Source organism: Rhea pennata, chromosome 20, assembly GCF_028389875.1.
Source record: "Rhea pennata isolate bPtePen1 chromosome 20, bPtePen1.pri, whole genome shotgun sequence".
Lineage (NCBI taxonomy): Eukaryota > Metazoa > Chordata > Aves > Rheiformes > Rheidae > Rhea > Rhea pennata.
In genome coordinates, this window is record NC_084682.1 from 9,456,940 (window position 1) to 9,474,758 (window position 17,819).

Below are 17,819 nucleotides of genomic sequence, written 5' to 3' on the forward strand. Positions count from 1 at the left end.
TGACAGGACAAGAGGCAATGGGCAGAAATTGAAGCACAGGAAGTTCCACCTGAACGTGAGGGGAAATTTCTTCCCTGTGAGAGTGACAGAGCACTGGAACAGGTTGCCCAGAGAGGTTGTGGAGTCTCCTTCTCTGGAGATCTTCAAGGTCTGCCTGGATGCAACCCTGTCTGCCATGCTCTAGGTGATCCTGCTTGAGCAGGAGGTTGGACTAGATGATCTCCGGAGGTCCCTTCCAACCTTACCAATTCTATGATTCTATTCTATGATATTATACTTTTCATATGATGACTTGCTTCTGTTGTCTGCATGAATGTATATAATGTGTTTCTACAGGTCCTAATAAACCACAAACAGCAGATGGTCGAACTAATTCTCAAACCAATGGCTCCAATATGGGTTTCAAGCCACGAGGAAGAGAGTTTTCTTTTGGTAAATACTTAAAGAATTTAGCATGCATACATTCTATTAATGTCAGTATTGACGATTTTGGCAATTTTGTAGTACCAGAGATTATTTGCATTTATGCTTTATTTGATAGTTAGTGAATGACTGAAGTTCCTGTTTTCATGAGTATTCAGTTCTCCATCATCTAGAATAATGTGCATCTGAGAAGTGCTGGGTGATGTACAGAGAATGATGTACAAATGCAGCACAGGTCCATGAAGTCTTATCTACTGTTCATAATCACTCCTTCCAGGCTTTCACTGTCTCCTGGCAAATATATGAGTGGCTGCTATGTTACTTCACAATGCTTCAGATTCCTCAAAGTGGTGCACAGTACCACCAGAGTGCAGACAGCTGGCTCAGATCTGATATTGTGCATAAGCTTAAGCCCTCCCCAAACCTGAATGTTAAGGATCTTTGGGTAGAGATAACCGAGTAGCTATGTGGGAAGTAGGATGATCTGAACTAGCATTAATAAGCCATGATATATTAGAGATGATCTGGGGAGATCACCATTACACCTCTCTCCACTGTTGCTAATTCTGGAAGATCAGTAAAGGAGCAGCCAGATAGCACTGGAAGCCACGTAGTTGTGTTCATGAGCGTTGGGTCTGAGGTTTCTCACCGGGCAGGACCAGGTCTGTTTGTGCACTGCTCTGGCACAGAGGTCTTCGCAGCTGCAACAAGGTTAATTTGCTGTACCTGTAACTTTCCCATGGTTAAACGAAATCACTGCATTCAGAATAATTATAAACAGTTCACAAGTGTCATCAGATCTTTTTTCCAGCATGCTTACATCCTGAGTTCATCACCTGAATCGTATATAGGAATTTGTTGTCATTCTTTGTTTTGTCCCCCCACACTATCTTTATGGCTCTGTGATCATAAGAGTTCCTCACTCATATACAGCCAGAGTTCAGAATGCAAATAAGATACTGATTTAGAGTGATTATTTCTGTTGGCATGGACTGTTCAGTGTTCATTGTTGTTTCCAATTTTCTTATCATTGTCACACTTAGGATTTTTAAAGTGTTATTCTATAACCATTTTGAACTTTCAACTGAATTTGAAAGTTTAAACTTTTAGTTTTGTAGAGCAGCTGTGGACCACTTACTACAGCCACAAGAAAAAGCAGTTTAGGAATTGCTGCTGACCGGTGTCAGCAACAAAATCTCTGGCTAGATGGATGTTTAAACTTAGCAGCTGTGGCTGAAATTATTCTAGAGCTTAGTTTTCAAGGGACAAGCATGTGTCGCAGGGCTATGTCACTGAATAAATGAAGTGCTTTCAGTAATTTGGGTGCTCATTTGGGTACGTGATTTGTATGTCTCCTGGTGCTAAAAATTTGAATTGCTCTTGGATTAATTTCAGTAAATGCCCTTCCTTTATCTGTTAGTATTTTTCAAAGCTTTATGGAAATGAAGCTTTGTGTGGATCTTTAGGTCCAGGTTTAGACTGGGGTAGAATATTTCTATGCTTTTTGAAGAATGATAGCCATTTTGTTCATTTTAATTTCATGATAATCTGTTATCAAGCATAATAAGTATTTTTTTAAACATCTATAAAAACATTATTTGAGGACAGATTCACTCTGTGAATGATGATTTACTTCTTCCCCTTTTCTCCTGCCAGAGGCTTGGAATGCCAAAATTACTGACCTAAAGCAGAAAGTTGAAAATCTTTTTAATGAAAAATGTGGTAAGTTTAGCAATTGCTTTACCAAGATACCGTATGAGCGCACAGACATGTCATGGATATGTTCATAACTTATTTCAAAAGTCCTACAATCCTTGCATAGTCCAGGCTGTGTTTTTCTCATTCTTACATAACTTGCATGCAGTTCTGCAACAGATTTATATTTATTTGGGCTTGGAGATGGAGAACTTGTGGTTTGGTTGCTACTTTTTTAAAAACCCAGAGACCTAGTCATTGCACATCCTGGCACAGCTCTCTAAGCATTCTGCATTCTACTTACAAATAAGAATTTGCATGATTTCAGCTGCTGTGTGACTTTGTTCGTCATGGATGGTATCTGGAGAAACATGTAACCCATCATGTTCAGTTGCTTTCTACTGCAGACTGTTTGGAAACTAAGGTCTCTACTCTTCTGAGTGCAGTTTTTGGAACAGTAGCAATAATGCCACCTGGTTTTGGTGCAATCCTCTATCACAGAGACAGGATACCTTACCTGTAACAAAGCAGAGTACAAATGGGAGGGTCCTGAATGTAGACCAAACCAGTGGCATAAGCTGTCTATAAATATTAATATTTTGAAATGCAAATTGTGGTCTTAATTTATCACAGAGAATGAGTTATGTTCAAGGTACTACCCATGTGTTTTCTTCCTGCCTATCTGTAGCTATCACCCAAAAAAACCCTAAATCCCGTTGATTCCACCTAATGTAGTATATGTGTGCCAACTATTGTGTACAGTTTATACCCGAAACATTTTGTCTGTAAGCATATCAGTGGTCTAGCTGGTAGCTTATTTGCTCTGTTGCGTTTCAGGGGAAGCACTGGGGCTGACTGAACCAGTGAAAGTCCCATTTGCATTATTTGAATCTTACCCAGAAGATTTCTATGTAGAAGGCCTACCAGAGGGAGTGCCATTCCGTCGACCTTCTACCTTTGGAATTCCGAGACTAGAGAAGATCCTGAGAAACAAATCTAAGATAAAATTCATTATTAAAAAGTAAGATTCCCATGTGTCTCTAATAATCTGTTCAGTTAGAATTGAACTGTAGCCTGAGAAAATTCATTTGCTGAATTGCTAAATTCCTCTCTCAACAATCTGAAATACACACTGGCATAATCCAGGAAATGCTCAGAAAGCATGAATATATGTGGAGCAAGATATATTCATCTGTCTTGTTTCGAAAGTTAGTTGCATCTTGTTTAATGGGGAAGGGCCAGTCCAGATTTCTGAGTTCATTTCAGTTACCACATCACTATTTTATTTCCTATTACATAGTGTGCCTATAGGTTACTCTTAGCTAAAACTTGGCAGCAGGGTGGAGAAGTATAGATTCATGTATTTAGAATTGTAAGAACTGATTCTTCTGATCTAGAATAGACTTAAACATTTGTGTCGCAGTGTAGAGACATACAGTGAGTAGACAGCAGTGGCAAGAGAAGCCTTTGCATCCTTGGTTGTCTGTTTGGCCTTGAAGAATGCTGTGTGTACAGTATCAGTTCCTGTCTTTAAAACTAATTAAAGAAAATGAAATATTCTAATATTTATGTTGATGAAATGAATGTAATTTTATTGTTATACATGAAATCTTCAATCTGTTTGCAGGCCTGAGATGTTTGAAGCAGCAGTTAAGGAGAGTTCTGCTAGAAGCCCCCAAAGTGAGTTTTACGACTGCTTAACATTCTAGATAGTACTCTTTTTCAAGGATTAAATACAAACGAGAAGTGCTGCTTGGTGTTAGTGAATTCCTGAAAATTTCGTTCTATACTATAGTTGATTTGATTTTTTTTTTTTTTCAGATGAAAGAAAAGTGTTAAGTTGAATTGGAGGCACAGTCTTAAGTACTATGCCACTGGCCCATATCTATAGTAGATCCTTCTCTACTCTTAGGACTGTAAGACTGCTATATGTTCTTGTCTTCTGCATAGTTCCCTAACTTTTTTATAACAGTTTAGATGGACTGCTTACGTGTTATATAGACAGTACTTTCACTCTAGCAGAAGAAAGTGGTGTAGCAAAAATCGTAGCTTCTGAATTACGGTGATGAGATGGGGAAGGCAATAACCTTTGCCAGTTTGAATATAGCTTTGGCAAGGCAGTAGTAAAATTCTTGAGTTATTCACAATAAAATAATCTTATCTCTAATCTGTATTTTACTACCTTTTATCAAAATGTGACAAATGGCATATGAGTTGTAGAAGTAATTCAGGTCTATAGATGAGTTAATTACTCCTGATGCCTAGGTGATTTTAAATGAGAAGTGCTCCATAGAATTGAGTAAAGATAGCTAGTAGAAAATTATGTCAGCAAAAGGCATGTCATAGATTAAATGAATTGAGTCATATTGTTATCTGTTAAGGGTTAGCAAAACTCCACTGTGTTAGTTGAACTGTGCTAGTTTATGCCCCTGGACAGTGTGGCTCACAAATACAACTCTAAAAGATTTCTTTAGTGAATGCATGCAGTGAATAAACACATCAGTGGATGTTACTAAATTAACCACAAGTGCTATGATTTTTTCCTTTTTAATAAAAAGAACACAATATGTTTCACATAGTCTTTTTTCCTGTTTTTAAAGTCTTTTTCAAAAACCTGCTAGATAATGATTAACGTAATCTTTACTTCAGTCCTTCCTCCTCTTGAGTTTGTAGTGGAACCCACAGTAGTATTGTGCACCCACAGTAGCTATAGTATGTCTCATTGAAAGCTGGTCCCATTTTGAAAATGGGAGTGGGTCTGTTTTGAAAATGTTGCCTCACATCTGTTACTTTGCAGTATTTTCTTCATACATGGCATTGAAGATTTTAGGTTCTCCACAACTGTCTTTTAAATTCATTCTTTTACATCTAGGAAAAAATAACTCATCCAATATGGCCATTACAACAAGTACCACAACCAATACAGCAGTGAACACAGCCGCAGGTGTTGAAGATCTTAACATCATTCAAGTAACTATACCAGGTATGTATACTGTCCAGATACACATCTTACATTTTGTGCTCTTATTCTTTATATTTTGTCTGATGAAGTTTTTTTTCCTACAGTCTGATTTGCTGAAATACAAGTACAGTATACAAAGACCATAATGCAGTGGTCTGCTTTTCCTGATAAGATAAATGTTTTCTTTCTTTTTTGAGTATCAATTCTGTGACATCTCTAAAATATTCTTGGTCCAGTCCCAAGTTAAGAAGTATCTATATTCTTCCATTTTTTTCTTCATGTAATAAATTAAATATTGATTTGCAACTTGTGTGGCAACTTCAGGAGACCAGGACTCAGAGTGAATTTAATGACCATGCCGGCTAAACTACTTGGTCTTAAACAATACTGATTACTACTTACCTGGGCGTATGTTATGTTCATTAAAAGCTAGGGAACCTTGCACACTACGTCTATCTATTGACTGTTAGTTTACTCTTACCTTTCCCCACCATTCAGTGTACTTTGTGTTTTTACATAAGTTTAGAAAGTCATCTGCAGATAATATATCTAATGTTCCTCATGTAAATAATTTAAAGCCTTTTATAGATTTCTTAATAGTCATCAAGTTTTCCTTATTTATGCAATTCTGTGTTAACGATAAAACTAGGAACAAAGTCCCCATTTCAAAGAATACCTGCTTCAAGAACACATTCATGCATTGCTAAGCCTTCAGGAAAAGAATGTTCTTAATTCTGATGCTATTCTAACAATTTCTTTCAGATGATGAAAGCGAGCGGTTGTCAAAAGTAGAAAAGGCCAGACAGTTGAGAGAACAAGTAAATGATCTGTTTAGCCGGAAATTTGGTAATTGATTTCCCCCTCCCTGTTTTTACACAGATGTGAATGTCACTTGTGGTGGACAATATATGCAATCATTAAAATGAACAAGTGTGAAAATTGCATATGAATGTTGGGCTTTAACTTCAAAAGGAATCTTTTATAAGGGATATAGGTTGTTTGGTGTTTTAAACAAAGAAAGTCCCATGCATAAAGACAGCTGTGTGTTCCTTCCCTTCATATTCTTCCTTCTTTCTGTGTAAACATGGATGAAATGTTTATTTTACTTCCAAAATACAATTCTGACTTATTAATACTCGAGATGGGAGTAATTTTTTTAAATCTAACTTATCTTTTTCCTATGAATAGCTTTTTTTTAATTTTTTTAATTTGTGTATTTGCATTGGACACCAATAATAACTTAGTGAGATTCTTTGTCTGAAATTCCTTCACCAATGCTATGTGTGCATTTTTGTGTGCCTTACAGGAAGTTCTTTGTTTTCCTTTCTTGTAGTTATTTCCTTAGATATCCTGTCCTATACCTTTTTTAGTAAAAATAGATTCATGGTTCTTAAAATGGCGAACATGTTAGAATTGGAGTTGAAACTAGGGATCTGTTAGTGATATTCATGAGTGTAATCGAAACATCTATTTGTTTGAAAAATAATGCTGTAATTATTTAATTGTCAAGTAGATTTTTGTAGTTACAGATCTGATGAAATGACTTGGTTTTGCATTTAGTTTCTTAATTGTTTGAGATTTTTTTCCTCAGTGTAATCATGAATATGTAGACTTGAAAATAAACATGACCTTATTTTCTTACTTAGGTGAAGCAATTGGTATGAATTTCCCTGTGAAAGTCCCATATAGAAAAATCACCATCAACCCTGGCTGTGTGGTGGTGGATGGCATGCCTCCTGGTGTGGCATTCAAAGCTCCCAGCTATCTTGAAATCAGCTCAATGAGGAAGATTTTGGAATCGGCAGAGTTTATCAAGTTTACTGTCATTCGGTATGTGGCTATCATTGATTAGACTGTACACATATTGTGAGAACAGCCCTGTAACTTGAATAAATGGAGATTCAGAAGAACGGAGCTTTCAGTGCATCTTTAGATAGTGGAAGAAGTTGATTCTTTTGGATAACTAAAGCAGATCAAATGAAGCGCAGATATCCATAGCATGAATGAAGATGGTAACTCTTTGGAGGACATACTGAATTAGGTATGACAAAAGTCGCAGTATTAATACTGCATATTACAACAAGCTATCATTTGAGTTGCAATTTGTTCATCTTATATAACACAGTCAAAACATGTTGTAGGCTTTTTGTCCGACAATGCTGATCAAACTTTGACTTTGCTTCATAAAAGATAGCTCAGTGTTCCAGAACTTGTTGTTTTTTGGCAGTAAATAGTATGTTTGTGGTGATATTGCTAGTAATATTTTTAAAGTATTTCAGTTGTGTAAAGACTTGAATTAACATAATCTTTTTGATAATATTTTTCCTCTAAAATCAGTTTATTTATAGTATTTGAACAATCTAATATTGTCCAATTACAGCATAAGTGAATTTTATCAAGAGATACTTGTACTCATGAAGCAGAATAGAAAAACTTTTGAACCACACTAAAAAGTTCAAGAATTGAAAGCAAAAATTCCTCAAATTTTTTAACTCTTCAAATTATAGACCACCTCACAAGAGTTTAGAAGCTTTACTTTCATTAGAGAGAGAGAGAGAAATTTTTTAAATGTCATTTTACTAGAAAATCCGAGTTCTTGACTGTTAACCTTGAATTCCAAATGAAAGGACTCTTGCTCGCTAACAGTTTTGGATTAATTGGGCTATGAAGAAGAGGTGACTCCCCTGTTAATTAGTTGTGGCTGAGAGAAGGATTTAGATCTTTCTGTGCATGTCACTTTTCAAAATGCAAGTGAATAAACTACACTGCCCAAGAGATACTCTGACGGTTCCTTCTGCTTTCTGTTCCTTCTTTTGGTATGACCTCTTAGGAACTGTTAGGTGAGGCGGCCTTGGGAGGAGGCCTTATGCAACAGATCTTAGAATAAGTAAATGTTGTGTTCTGTTTTTTTACAGACCATTTCCAGGACTTGTGATTAACAACCGTAAGTATTTATGAGGCATCAATGTCAAACGCATTTTTGTCACTTAACAAGATTAGTTTCCACATTTTGGCTTAGTAGCAGTGGCTCCACAGCAGTAAGTTCTAAGTATAACTCTCTTCTCTGTTTCTGTCTCATGAAAATTTCCTGACTAAACATGCCTGCCCGGTTAACATGATAGCAGGGTGATAAATTTGTAGAATGGTATAAGGTTAGTGTTAACTTTGATATGAAAATGCAAGATAGTGATTTTGTATTTTTCAGCTGCAGAGTCCCAAAGAGATTTAGGACCCTGATTGAGCAACTGCCTTGCATGGGAGTGTCTACATTTTAGGTTTAGATCCATGGCAGTAGCAGTTAATAAGCAAGAACTTTCTGGTAGCTGTACAACTGTGTTCCAGTGAAAAAGTCTGCATTCTGCTGAAATAGTAAGAGTTTAGAGAGGCAGAGTGTAATTAGCTGAAGTGGAATTTGGCCATGTTACTCAAATCTTGTTGGAAAAATGATGTCTTTGTATTTTCAGTGGCCTGAAATAGTTGTGACCTTGTTTTTTTAGATCTTATTTGAAGAAAAAAAAGAAAACTGAAAAATACAGTCATTACGGTGTCCTTTTTGTCATGTTGTTTCTGAGCCAATGTGAGATTAAAGAGACAGAGGCCAAATAATCTAGTGTCACTGGTTTGGCCTTATCATGATTAAGCCGGAGTGATCTAGCATTCATTGGTTTGCATCTAGCTGCCAGTATATTCCAGCTGATGTGCCGAGATCTATGAACTGAAAGCGTGACGCTTTTCAGGAAGATATTTGAGTTAATCACCTGCATTTACCTGCTCATCAATCCCATGCATACCTTCATAGATGAGGAAGATGCCACTTTGTAGAGGGAACCTTCCTGGCAGATAAATAGTTCATAGTATTTCTACAGAATTGAATTAGGAATGAAAGGATCTATGAAAAATCAGCTGTCGGCGTGTAACTGGCAGTGAGACTGAGACTAGCTGGACACACAGATATCTGATTGTCTGCCATCACTGGAGTGGGAGAATTGGTCATTGGAGCAAGTAGTTTCTGTGCAGTATTTGTGTCCATTCATTATGGTCAAGATAAACTAATGTTGATAGATAGTGAGGTGAATTATTGAAAGCCTCCGAGCCTACTGCTTATAACACATTATTCTTGTTCTAAAGAACGTATGAGAAATTATGAGGAAATTTTTGATGCTTGAAGGCAAGACATGAAATATTTTTTCTGTTAAAAAAAAAAAAGTGAATGACAGCTGTTACGTTACAGTGCATGTAACCTGTTCACGCAACAGTTTCAGGATTTGAATATAGAGTGAAGTAAAATTGTCATTGTATTGAATGTGTGGGATGATTTTCGTTGTAAAGCTAAACAGTGATCATATCTAATCTTAGAGCTGATGGAGAAGGCTGAAGCAGAAGCACCACCAGTGGCACCAGTGCCAGCACCAGTACCGCCAGGTGATGCGGAGTGTAGCACACGTCCTTTCAGAATGGGTAAGGTATAGAATTCAAAATCTTAATGACAAATGGTATTAGCAGTCATGCGTTGGGAATGCGCTGCTCTGAACTGATTATCGGAGAAGAACAATGAGTTTTTTTTCAAGGAAAACTTAAGTGTCTTAGCAAAACTTAGAGAAATTATCTGATTCATAGTGGTGAAACTATATGCACATTCATTTGACTGTGTACTTTTTCATTTAAGAGCCAACTGAACCAAGCCAAATAGACGTATCTGTAGGAGGTAAGTCTTTGTCTTCAATTACTATAAACAAGTATAAGAGTTTTATGAATTGTTATTCTTGGTTGGTGAATCATGACTATATATAGGATTCGAGTGATTGTTCATATCCTGAGCGAAGCATGTAGCTATTATTAAGAGCAGTGGTTTCCACAGTTTGTGCAACTGAATGATTGACATCCTCAGGAAATTCAAATGACATACTGGCCTGAATTTACTGTGAGGATTTGTTGGGAGAGGGGGTATTGTTGTTCTTACAGAACTTAAGCTCTGAAAAATATCCAACCTTCCTATTGTCCAAGAATATGCTTGAATTGTTTTTTTTTTAAATGTTGATATATGTGAGACCAAATAGAGTGTAGTAGTTCTGCTTTTTCTTTATGCCTTTGCAAATAGTCTTGAAATATTAAAATACTGAGTTGATCTTAGAATTTGGATTCTGGTGTCTGCTGTATGCTCTGGTCTTGTAAATACCGCCTTAGCTAACCTCAGCTTTTCTTTATGGCTTAGATGGCTATGTCCATCTCTGCAGTGGTGGAATTTGGTCATCAGAAAGTGCTGTGTCACTTTGAATGTATCACTTTGAAGGGCTGCTGAGATCTGACAGCTCTCGGGTGTTTTTGTAACAGCTTTACAGCATCATAGCCCACAGCAGCACTTGTTTTCTTAAAACCCTCAACTTGAGTTCACTCTCTAATCTTGCTTAGATTCCCCCCAGAAAAGTGAATAACAAGCCTTAGCACTCCCATTCTTTGTCCTTTTCCAGGGAAATGCCCTTTCGCATTTCCATTGCTTCAGTTTCCCTGAAAATGTCACTGAACTCTGAGACAATCCAACATGCTCAACCAAAATTAGTTATAAGCTCAGCTACAGATTAATTCTGAGTGTTTTCAGTAGCTTTTTTTTCCTGAATATAGATTAATCTTGCTACACTAGTCAAGAAGAAAAGAACCTGTTGAAAGGGAAGCAAGCATTAATAACAAAACAGTTAAAATGCAGGTTTTAAGCTCACAGTTACTAAAAGCTGAAACATCAGACAGTCTTTATGCTGCCAAAATATTTGAGGTCACTGAAAACGTTAGCTGATAGAGGAGTGAGACAGTTGTTCCTGAGTGCCCTCGTGCAGAGGAAATCTGGGTACGGATCTTTGAAGTAATAGTTTTGAAGAAACAAACACGTCTTTGAATTTGTCATCCAAAGCTGGATTCAGATCTGGTTACCAGGGAAATGATCTTGCAAAAAGGTTTGCAATTACTGAAGAACTCAAAATCACTTCAGAACTAGTCTGGGAGGTATAAAACAATCATGTGGTGAAGTGGCTTGGCTTAGTAGTGATGAATTAGCCTAGCCCATACCTCCCAAACAGCTTCAGTGAAAAACAATTTCCTTCCAGCATCAAATTCTCTGTTTATAAAGAGAACAAAATTAAGTTCTGGGTCATATAGGCATTACTGTACAGACACAAGATTTCTTTGATTTACATACAAGTGTCACTGTGAACAAGAAAAGGCAAAGATTTTGTAATGAAGTCTCCTGGAAATGAGAAAAAATGTATCAAAAGATGATGAATGCTGTAGCCAATAAGACTAGATTTTCTATTTCTCTCTTTTTTTTTTTCCTTTAAAGCATATGATAGTGTCTGTCTGTTTGATACTGTGTGTTGAAGAAGAGAAATTAGCTAGAGTCAGAATTTGTTTCGGACAAATCGAAATAAGATAATGAAGTCTGTATCTAATTGAGAAGAGAAGCAGTGCTGCAAATGGAAAGAAAACTCTGAAGACTGGTCAGTGCTGGGAAGAGAAGAGTTTGTGCAATGAATGTTAATTTGATCACTATTGCAGAAGGCATAACTAGAGCACAGCTAGGTTGAGATGCTGTTTACCAGCTTTGGAAGACAGCATCCTAAAAAATGTGAAGCTGTGGTCATACCCTAAGCAGCTAGTAAAGGAAGCCCTACATGAAATTATATTTGTGGTCATGGGCTATAGATTTACCTGTGAGTATTTGTAAAAGCTTCTCCAAACATTGCATATCAAATGAGGTGAATAGAAGAAAGAACGACCCTGGGGGATGACAAAGAAGAAGAGGGAGGACTGAAGAACAGTGAGGATGCAGACAAAAACTAATATATCTTTGCAGACCAAAACTATGATATAGCTGATGTTTAACTGATTATGTTTTGTTTCATTTTTGGATTAAGTTCTTTTCTTACCCTGTGAGCTTCTCAGCTACATAGAAAGCATTTTTAAGTTTCATACACTTCTAATACCAGTTTTTATTTCTCTCCTTTAAAAAATGGAGATTTCTTGAATTCCAGGCTGCTTTACGTTGAAGTCAATATGATAGTTTCCATAGAATCAGATTATTTTGAATAGATACTAATTTATCATTAATAGTATTTACTATTTTTATATAAATACATTTATATAAATACATTTACTATTCTGTAAATGAATGCTTTTCATATTTGTTCTGTAATTTTTTCTTATTAAGTACAACAATAACTACAGAACTGGTAAAGAGGTTTCTTTTTTCTTCATTCATAACTGCTTTTTCAGCAGATGTTACAGAAACAGAAGAAAATTCTCAAATAAAACAAGAACCAGACCCAACGTGGTAGACCTCATCAATACTAGGGTAAAATAATTTATTGCTTGTTGGAAGTCAGCACTTGTTAAGGAATAGTATTTTTATATTTTGGGGTGGGGAGGAGAGGAATGGTTGAAATATAGGACTGAATGTCAGAAGATGCCAGTGCTTTACTTGACTTATGAATTATTTTATTTGTCTCATTTTTCATATCTGTAAAATGTAGGGCATTTTAACTACCTCATCCAACTGCAATGTAAAGCGTACTGTGTTAAAATTTGTGAGACAGTCAGTCTTCGGAAAATGAGAGCTGTAATACAGCCTATAAATAAAAATGGATGATGGTAATTACATATCTTAGAGGCAGAGTGAATGAAAGCTTTGAGGATTAGTGTTTATGAAGAGCTGTGACATGCTTGTGTGAGAGAGTATTATTATTGTTTTTGGTAGAGCCTATATATTTCCAACTTGTAATTGTGCAGGAAAGCTCTTCACTAGGATATCAAAGTTGTCTAACCTTAGGACGCTCTGTAAAATGACTAGCTGTGATGAAAAATCAACTTGCTTGAAAGTTGTTTCTTTTCTATTAATTTTACAAAAAGCTTCATTTAACTTAAAGTGCAGAAATGTGTCTGAACCTTTTTTTTCTCTTCAACTGTTTTTTCCTTCACTCATTGCTAAAATGAAATTTTGGTGAAGGTGGAGACAGTGCAAAGGACTTCGGCATGTAACCAAATATAAGGAGGTTTACCCATGCAGTTGCTAGTTTGGAACTATACTTCATTGAGAAAAATGGCAATTTTAAGCAGTAGCAGATCTGTATTTTTCTAATTTCAGATTTTTGATAATACTCTGAACTGAATATTTTCCTCCTTGTTTATTTTTTGATACTTTAGTAGTTTGGTTTGATTGAGATAAGACTGAATACATTCATTTGGTATGGTCAAGCTGTAATCTGTCTAGCTGTTGTAAGACACAAAGACTGTATTCATTGCAGAGAAGAAAAATTCTAAGTAGTATTCCAGATCTGAGGGCACAGACAGGCACTCAGCAAAACCAAACTTCAGCAGTTCACTATTAATTTTGGCATTAATATTGCAATTTGCCAGCTCACCTGAGGCAGTGGTTGGGGGAGCATGTGGATTTTGGCTCCTGGCACCTTCTGGCTTTTCTGGAGACAAGGACAGCCCACGCCATGTCCTCTGTCAGGTGCGGCATAACCACAGCCTCCTCCAGGAAACAGGGCTCCCTGACAGATACCTCGTGTCTGCTTTTGGTGCTGCTAGCACCCAGCTGAAGGCAGTGTGCGTGGGTACCTCACAGTTGATGGGTTTCAGCTAGAGGAAAGCAAGTCTTCCACTTCCCATGAGATTTGGAACAATGTGTCTGGGCTCCTGGAGAGCAACTCTCAAATGCTCCCCGTGTATCTCAGTGGCCTGGATGTCAAATCAACAGGGTCAGCTAAATGATCTGACTGAACGTAAGACATCAGCAATCAGGGTGCTAGAGCACATGACCTGCTGGGCAAAGTTGAGTTTGGTCATTTTAGTCTGGCAAAGAGGTAACTGACTGTGCCCTGAGAATTTTAAATACATCCATCAGTATCTTTTTAAATAAATTGGTGAAGTCTGCTGTGGAAATATTTTTATAAATATGAACGTGGCATTAGAAAATATATTAAAGAAAAACTTTCTCTGTGTAATTGGAAGTACTTCGTTGGGTAGAGGTCTATAAAGATATCTAACTGGATCATTTTATCAAAATTTTGTCCTGAGCAATGGTTGCACAATTTGATGCTGCAGTGGTTTGGATTTCCGGATACTCCGAACTACCTGCTACCTAGCAAAGTTATACCAAAGCAAATTCTTGGCTTAAATTCTTACAGAGAGCACTCAAACATGCATGTAATCTCGTGTTTACTGAGGACAATATTCACTTTCTAGGTGCTTTTTGAATCTGGGCTTAAAGAACTCAGAAAGGTGTCGCAACTACTAGTATTTACAATAAGAAACAGAGCTGCAACAAAACTAACTCATTTCTGTAATTTTTCTTGTCTAGTCAGAAGCATCCAGTTCTGCGAAGAGCTTGCTGGGACTGTCTTGAGCTGTGTAATATAACTGTATAAGAGAAGTACCTTCTATACAAACCCTTTTTGTACTTTTAGATAGAAATGTCTACTTTTTCAGCAGTTCTGTGAATTGACTTAAAGCAAAGAAAGACTGTAGATTTGGAATGGCTGATTTTACTTTGGAATGTATTGTAAGGACTAAATTTGATGCAGCATTGCTGGAGAGATGACAGGAATTAAAATCAACACGGATTTGAGAGAGACTGTCTACATTTCCCGGTAAAGCTGAATTTTACTGTGTCTGAATGCATCTCAGCTTTTATAATGAAGAAATTCCTGCGGTAGTTCAGTTTGTTAGTTTTACTTTGAAAAAAATAATTAATTTTTGGGTCTTACTCCTTGGCTGATTGGATAATAGTATCTGTATATTTGAACTAATTTTTCCTATGATATCTATCACAATTAATATGTTTTTCATAAATAAAAGATAAACTGGTTCACCTGACCGTTAGTATGCATTAATGAAATGGACTGTGAAATGGTCAGTATTTCAATGTGTGGATTAGGAACCAATTTAAATGAAACCCTGTTATAGTTTGCTCCATTAATTCAAAGTAGTAAGTGCATGTTTTGTCAAAATATCACATGGTTTATGTATGATGGGTCTGGTCTTGCAGCCCTAATGTAGGTAAAACTCACATGGACCTATGAGAGCTTTTCTGCTGAAGACGGTGGGGAAATGCCCTTCTGTTCATCTAGACCTAGTTATGGAAACTTTTGCAATTAAGCTGCTGTAAGTCCTACTATGTCAAAGTAAGTCCCCTATAGTCCTAATTGCGCCCTACATCATGTAAGAGACAAATGTAAGCATTTCTTGAAGCTTCACAAACCATTAGAGATGTAAAGTTCTGGCTATATGATAATCTCTATAGAGAACAGATTATTGTAAAGGTTTTTCTTTTATTGGCATGAGTTTGGGGTGACTGCGTTATGCACAAATGGAAAACCTTATTCCCTGAAAAAGAAATAAAGGCATTTCTGATGTTTTCATGACTGTCCACGCAGTATACATTTATATACTTTATAACAAGTGACGTTCTGGCAGTAATTCTGTAGGCAGGTAGAATGTGCTTTTAGCATAGTTACTAATTCAAGTGCAAGTAGTGTAGTAAGTTCCAGTCATGCCTTTCAGACAAAAATCGAGCTCTGAGTGGGAGAGCTTGTTGCATCTTTAAGGAAAATTTTTGAAGCCCTGAACGCAGCGGGATATACTCTATGTTCCCTGGGAACATCCGGCAGAAGTGCCATGAAATTCTGCGAATGATTTCAGGATGAGGTGTGCTGTCTAGTTCTAGAGGCATGAGATTGCTGCAAAACGTCTGCTCGCTTTTCTCAAAATTGCTCAGCGCAGGTCTAGATGCTGCCACTTAAATACATTGAAGTTGTGCTACCGCTGTCATTAGGAGCGGTGTTAGCTCCATGCTGAGTCATTTTGAAAACGCTTTTCTGAGTCCTACCTTTCAGCGCTGCAGAGGAAGCTCTCCGGGTGGGAATCGGTGGCAATCGAAGGGAGCGCTGCCTTCCTGAATCGGCAGACAGCCTCTCCGTCTGCCCCGTACGAATTCGAATTTACTAACTGTTAACTCTGAACCATATGGGTACTGTCCCAAATCAGAACCATTGAGGTATTCCACTGCTCGTTACTTTCATAGACATGCTCCGTTAACGTACCACGATAAAGGTGGTCTTCAGAGCAAAGGCCAGTTTCACAATTGCTGCTAGAAGTTTCTAGAATGGAGAAATATGTTAATACAGCTCTCCCTGAGTTTTGAGCTGGTGCTCGACTTCCCCTTTTGAAATAAGAGGATGCATGGTCCATCCCTCCTCCATCCTTGGGGACGTCTGCCATGCAAGGCTATGTATTGCTAGTAGAGCGATTAGTGCTGGCTCAGAATGTGGTACTGCCATCATATCAAAAGAACTAAAAATTAGTAACTCGGACTAAGGCCTCTGTCAAGTATATAATGGCAGAGCGTGGAGATCCTGCAGGTTTGTCGTGTAGCTCGCATACAAGAGCAAAAAAAAAAAAGAAAAAAGAAAAGAAAACCAATGCAAGGGCTTTACTGGAAGTAGTAGAGTAGTTGCATAATACTGGGAGTTAGGATACTGGTGTACTGTGTCCATCCCTCTGATGGATTTGATGTACCCATCAGCGTTCAACACTGAAATCTCTTTTTAGTCTCAGACATTTTGAGTTATGCCCAGTAGAGGGAAATCAGACTGACAAAATAATTGCACTGATACTTATACCTTCTAGATATCAATTCTATATAAACGAATCTATCTCTCTGTCTATCTCCACGTATAGTCATAATGGGTAGCAAACTTTAAGATGTTGACCATGTATGAAAATCACACTCATTTCCAAACCAGTAATTTCACTCTTTGGTACTGAGTGATCGTGCCCTAAGAAGCCTTGGCTGTACTGATAAACACGTAAATAAATAAAGTTGCGACAACCTACCAGAACTCCGAATATTTTTTGTTCCAGTAGAGAAACTTTGTGGTGATGGAGTGGCTATCACAGAGGTATTCCCAGCGTAGTACTGAACTCTAAGAGTCAGTCGTGCTTCTTAGGCTAGCTCCTGTCTCTCAAATGTGAGCTTTCATTCCACATAGTGTGAGATTGAAGGTTTTTCTAGCAGAGCTTGACCTTTCTCGTGTGTGGCACCCTGCGGGCTTTGTCGCAGTAGTAACCACTAGGGGTCAGATGAGGTCCAGCACTTTCACCGTGCGGCTGGTGGCCCAGGTTTTCCCTTGAGATACAAAGATTTCTATATACAAAACTTGAACTAGGACTCACCTTGGTAATTTTGCAACAGCTATTAGAGTATTTAATACTTTCTATACACAGAGCAGTTTGCCATCAGTGACACAAACAAGACTTTGCACTGAATTGAGCTTAAACTGCTAAAAATGAAAAACTGTTTGTTGAACCAAATTAGGGTAGCGTTTCATTTGTCAGCTTTTAATTTCCATGAGTTTGGGGTACTAGTTAGGGATGTGACACTGCGAAGAAACCAAGTCGTCCATTCTCCTAAGAAATTTTAGACCTCCAGCACTTTGTCTTCAATGACCTTGTTAATTGTACAGCAACTTGGCAGCCTGAGCCCTGTATTCACTGTTTTCACTCTAAAACAGTTGTGCATCGCTACAAAACCCTTCTTCTAATTCTGCGCTTCCAGAATGAGGAAGAAAATAGTATTTTACACCAAGTCTGACATGCCATCTAGATAAGTAGCCTGTTTCTTCATAGTGCAGCAATGTAAAGCTCTTGAGACCAGTGGAAGTTCTCAGTAGCTCTCAAAAGCTGTATTCAG

At 37.4% G+C, this 17,819-nt stretch overlaps 1 protein-coding gene across 6 annotated transcripts in view; it reads left to right on the forward strand.

Annotated features, from left to right (window-relative positions):
• The window catches only part of GTF2I (general transcription factor IIi), a 77,395-nt gene extending 61,906 nt beyond the window's left edge, over window positions 1–15,489 (forward strand). For 4 of the 6 annotated variants that reach the window (XM_062592856.1, XM_062592859.1, XM_062592857.1 and 1 more), the window contains 12 exons: window positions 337–432; window positions 2,080–2,145; window positions 2,956–3,139; window positions 3,746–3,798; window positions 4,991–5,101; window positions 5,843–5,926; window positions 6,727–6,910; window positions 7,996–8,024; window positions 9,437–9,538; window positions 9,747–9,785; window positions 12,341–12,419; window positions 14,430–15,489. In XM_062592856.1, coding sequence (XP_062448840.1) covers window positions 337–432; window positions 2,080–2,145; window positions 2,956–3,139; window positions 3,746–3,798; window positions 4,991–5,101; window positions 5,843–5,926; window positions 6,727–6,910; window positions 7,996–8,024; window positions 9,437–9,538; window positions 9,747–9,785; window positions 12,341–12,402 — 1,010 coding nt within the window. In that variant the 3' untranslated portion in view covers window positions 12,403–12,419; window positions 14,430–15,489. The remainder of the gene's footprint in view (window positions 1–336; window positions 433–2,079; window positions 2,146–2,955; window positions 3,140–3,745; window positions 3,799–4,990; window positions 5,102–5,842; window positions 5,927–6,726; window positions 6,911–7,995; window positions 8,025–9,436; window positions 9,539–9,746; window positions 9,786–12,340; window positions 12,420–14,429) is intronic. The other 2 variants (XM_062592858.1, XM_062592861.1) reach the window with 1 other exon arrangement.
• The last annotated feature ends 2,330 nt before the right edge of the window (window positions 15,490–17,819 follow it).